Source organism: Atta cephalotes (assembly GCF_000143395.1).
Source record: "Atta cephalotes unplaced genomic scaffold scaffold00021, whole genome shotgun sequence".
In the NCBI taxonomy this organism is placed as follows: domain Eukaryota; kingdom Metazoa; phylum Arthropoda; class Insecta; order Hymenoptera; family Formicidae; genus Atta; species Atta cephalotes.
In genome coordinates this window covers 2,083,159-2,088,194 of record NW_012130085.1, presented here as the reverse complement: position 1 = coordinate 2,088,194, position 5,036 = coordinate 2,083,159, and the positions used below count along the sequence as shown (strand labels likewise).

The window sequence follows — 5,036 nt, the reverse complement described above, 5'->3', positions numbered from 1 at the left end:
TTAGTAATATACTATATATATATATATATATATATATATATATATATGTGTATGTACGCTGTGCGACAGTTCCATTTCCCAGTTTGAAAAATTATCTGTTAAATTGTTGAAAAAGAATGATGACATTTAAACAGAATTTCCAAAAAAAAGACAAGAAATAGCAATTTTGTGTAGATAATTCAGAATTGTTAGAATTTATTTGAAAGTTTAAAAAGCATTGTTGCAAAAGCTAAAAATGCTAAAATTCTTTAGATATAATAATCATAATAATCATAATAATATTCAAAGGACATGGAACATTTTATAACAATGGAATGCCAAAGTAGGAAGAAGACGAGAATAATTAAAAGTTAATTAAAAGCTGGTCAGCGCCATGAAAAATTAATAAAAAACATGGAACAAGTGAAATGCATGGGAGACACTTTTGGACAGAGTTGGGAAATGTGTAAACTTGCTGGGACAGGTCGCGCAGCCTTTGCGGAAAAGAGGCGAAGATGTACTCATGGTAATGAAAATGGCAAAAAGCACTCCGGTGCTAATTAATGAAAGATCGTTTTGTGCCCGGAATCTTTTCGCTAGCACTTCACGGATTTTGTCGGGCTAACCCGTTTCACGATTTCGATTCTCATTTCCGTCTCTACACCTAACATGCTCCTTTCACGTCTCTATTTATATTTCCGGTTACTGCATTAACAAGTTTAACATTTTTCTCAGATTAATACGGCGTGCAAACGAATGTAAAAAAAAAAATAACGTAAATACCGAGCACCGTTGCGTATAAACATAAATACATAAAATGCATTACGCGCGTCAGAAAATTTTAGTTTCCAGAATTTTGTTATACATATATGTTTTTTTGTGTAATAAAATTTTTAAACACGTGCCTATGCATATTGTTCGAATACGTGTACGGTGAAATAAATAAGACATTGTTTTTCTTTTCCTGACAGAGCAATTTTGATGAAGAATCTAAAAATTTAGCTAAAAACAGATCTGAAAATAATTTTATTAGACCAACAAAATAATTAGGTAGGACGAAAAAATATGGTTGCTAGAATATCGAAACATTTTAGAGCTATTGCTCATCATGCTTAAGATTTTTACAAAATTATTTGATAATCCATAAAATTATTTTCTGTATACAGATCTGTATAGCTAAATTTGTAGATTCTTCAGCAAAATTGCTCTTATTGAAATCAGATTTCACATTCTGTATCATGAGTGTAAAAAAGAAAAATTGATAGGAATTAGTACATGTAAATTATCTATGATAATAATTCATTCAGTTCAAATGCACCTTTAATTCAACCGCCTCGTTAAGAGATTATTCGAGACTATCGTTTGCCGATCTCGTAATCGCGGTTAAACTCGATATGCGATTAGTATGCGGACAAACACGTAATATCTCTAAACAAATACGCCACTTCAATAAATCCCACGGAACGTGTGCACGTAAGCTCTCTCGCTGTTACCTATAGCACTGTAATTTATTTCGCCAGGCGTATTCCGTTCTGAATACCAAACTTATAAAGAAAAGATATCAAGCTTGGCTTCTTGACGTTAAACGATGCCCGGCGATTGATACATTGATAAAATCATTTTATGGCCAATAGAACGTGTCTGGATTTACGAAAGAAATCACGGATACATACATTCGTAGTGTCCGATTAATATACCATACGTCAAAAGAAAAAGCGCTGTATTATTTACGCATTTCATAATCATGTCAATAATGCATCAGAATCTCTTCATGAAGAGATTCTGTGAAATCGTAAAAACAGTAAAAATGTGTTTTCTTAAAGAGCTTAAGCTTCTCTTCATAATCTCTTCGTAATGATGTTATTAATTATGTAATACATCATTACATGATCATAAAAGATTTTCATAGCGCCTATTAAATATGCGTAGCTCATACGTTTAAAAATATTACAGCCGCGAATTTTGTAAAAATTTTTTCTTGAGTTTGTTTAAACTGTACAATATGAAAAAGAAACAATGAGTAAATTATCTACTAAGCTATTTATTTTTGGAACGTTATTTTCTATCGTTAAAAATAAGCTAGTTATTTCAGGTTGTTCTACATATTGCTGACTTGTTAACAATGGCTTTCATAACTTCGTATATTAATAAATTCTTAATAGTTGCCTATTTTCTCCATTACCGAGCATGTGTGACGTACAAACAAGATCTCACGCTAGATCGACGATTCAAAAATAAACGTTTCATTCCTTTAATGTCAAGAGTCGTGCAAGTTTTTAATCATGTATTCAGAATGTAAGTTTGCATAATTAAACAAATATCGATCCAAATTAATTGCCTCATTAGCAATGATTTTATATTTAGACTTCTCTTTTTCGCATCAAGAATCATGTCACTATGTGTATACAATTCGCAGATAATTTGCTCGACGATAAGTGAGACCATTCTGTAAACTGGATCATTATCTCTCGGGCAACAATAATACTTCCAAACTGCCATCGCAGTGTCGCGATCATTTCGGCGTCCAACCAACGAAAACGAGCTGTCGACATCGCTTTGAATGCCCGATCATAAGAGTATAAGAGAGATCGAGACAAGACTTCAGATAGCCCTTAATGGAGAAAGAGATGTTAGTAGATGTGGTTAAAGTCGATGGCGAGAAGCGAGCCCTTATTCTAGAAACGCGAGCGATCGAGAAAGATAGAAGCGACATGGATGGTATAACACCAATGCGTATATATGTGTACATATGTGTGTATATGCTGGCGAGACAGTGCAAAAGAGGGCGAGAATAGTGAGATTCGCGTAGAATCCCGATGGTTAAGTGGTTATCTTATCTTAACTGCCGCGCTGCAGCATCTCACCAGTCTGGCACCCTCTAACGCTCCCTAAACGGAAATTAATACCCATCCCTACGTCCTCGCAAGTCAGCCTTGGCATCCATTGCCTGAAGCAACGCAAAAATCAATGGATATTATATCGCGAGTCTCACACACACGCACATACATACGGTGCTCGTGTTCCTGCGATCCCTCGCGAGTTGTCTTATCGTGCAAAGAAAAGTGACGAGGAGCCGCAACGTAAACACCCCTCCGGTGTCTCGGGTATCCTAGATTGTTTGTTATAATAAAACTGCTAATTTCCTGAGGTGGCATGTCGGGCTCGATCGTCTAGACCCTCGTGTACTTTTGCATGGTTGTGAACCAAGATAAAGGCGCCGGGAGGAAGTGACACGAGATAAGAGCTTTACGGGTGGGCACCCGCGCGGTTTTACCATCGCATTTTAGATGAAAGCGTACTGCCATGACGAATCCCGTTAATGGAGAAAAGCAAATGCAACTTACGTCAGGCGTCGAGAATACGTTGCCGTTAATACTACGTCGTGGTTCTTGCTAGATACTTGAGATGCGCCGAGTTTTCATCGCGCTCTCTTTTTAACCATTCTCTCGCATGACTATAAAAAGTTCCTTATGCGAAAATCTAATAAATCAGCTATAATAGAAAGAGATTTTGTTCTTATCTGCAATAGCCTACTTCACATTATACTAGTTATTCCTGAGATAAAATTAACATATTACAAACGAAAGCGATACTATTCACGGAAAAAATGCATTAACGGTTTTTTAAATTAAAAGTTAAACGATAAGGAAATCCGTATCTGTAATATTTAAATTTAAATTATCTCGAAACGAACGACGTTGGGAGAGACAAGTTTATGGAACTTCGCGAATAGCTAGGGAGTCGTTCCAACATTATCGTTTCTATCGGTAACGAAAATAAGCTCGCGCTATTTTCCATGCTCTGTCTACAGTAGCGTGTGCCGAGTGCTGTAAAATAAAATTATGCAATCGGCAATACATAATAAGTCAGTAGGCCAACGGGTATTCATCGCTTCAGCACACAATAACCAGGCGCGCGCGCGCCAACCCCTTCAGGGCCCATGCAATGTCTCCTCGTTTCATCGACTATGAATATTCTGAGGAGAGTAAGAGCAGGGGGTCGCGAGGGAGAGCTGGAAAATAGGAGAGGATAAACCGATGGTATATCGCTTTTACCGCGTGATATACACGGTCGGCGTATGCATAAATGTCAGGTGCATTAATGATAACGCTCGATATTTGGCCACAGGTCTCCGTACCAGAGGAGGGCGAGGACAAAGGACCAATTTGCCCCCCGCTTCCGGCGCAGTACCATCCAGCCACTTACAGCACGACAACGCCGCAATTACACAAAACCGTCACGGATTACACCGGTTGGTACCAACGTTTAAAAGTTCATACGCTTAACTATTTCCTTTTACGTCTACATTCCATTCGAATTTGGTTCACTTTTAGCTTTTGAGATTACAGTCGTTGAAATATTATTAAAATACTGCATATAAACGTACAAATATCCAGATTTCTTTTAATTCTAATTGTTACAAATTCAATTACTTCCTTAGAACGCAATCGTTGAAATTGTATCGGACCGATGTTCGTTTGAATGCTAAGTGTTTAACTTTAAAAATCTGCTTCGCTAATTTTCATAGTCCAAACATTTCTATTTTTTATTTTTTATTTTTTTTATTATATCTTTTAGTATTTCTACGTGTTTACTTCTAATTTTTGTACAAATTCTTATTTTTCCTTTTCGTTTTTACGATATATTTCCGTTCGATAATTTGCCGCTATAAATTTTATCTTTAAGAAGTTAATTTATCATTTTCAGACAATGATGACATTAAAAATTGATTAACATCTCAGTCCGTTCAATTTCACCAAAGACATTTTCACTTCTGTATTCGCTGACTTCGACCCTGTCTCGACATGGATAGTTTCGTGTTATCGCGGGAATTCTAACGGGTTGTCCCGAGTGACGGTCAAGCCGAGGTTTCGAATCTCTGCGCCTGGTTTTACCACGGCCACACAACGTAGTTGGAATAGTCGACAAACTATTCCGTTGCGTCTCATAGTTGGCACAGCTTGCTGGACACAGAGAGAGAGAGAGAGAGAGAGAGAGAGAGAGAGAGAGAGAGAACGAAACCACACGTCCGACAAAGAGACTGTTGTCGCGTCGCG

At 37.1% G+C, this 5,036-nt stretch overlaps 1 protein-coding gene across 1 annotated transcript in view; it reads left to right on the top strand.

Moving 5' to 3' along the window:
- LOC105619447 (discoidin domain-containing receptor 2-like) overlaps nucleotides 1-5,036 on the top strand; it is an 80,668-nt gene that overhangs the window by 50,624 nt on the left and 25,008 nt on the right. Inside the window, exon 8 of the mRNA XM_012200965.1 lies at nucleotides 4,073-4,251. Coding sequence (XP_012056355.1) covers nucleotides 4,073-4,251 — 179 coding nt within the window. The remainder of the gene's footprint in view (nucleotides 1-4,072; nucleotides 4,252-5,036) is intronic.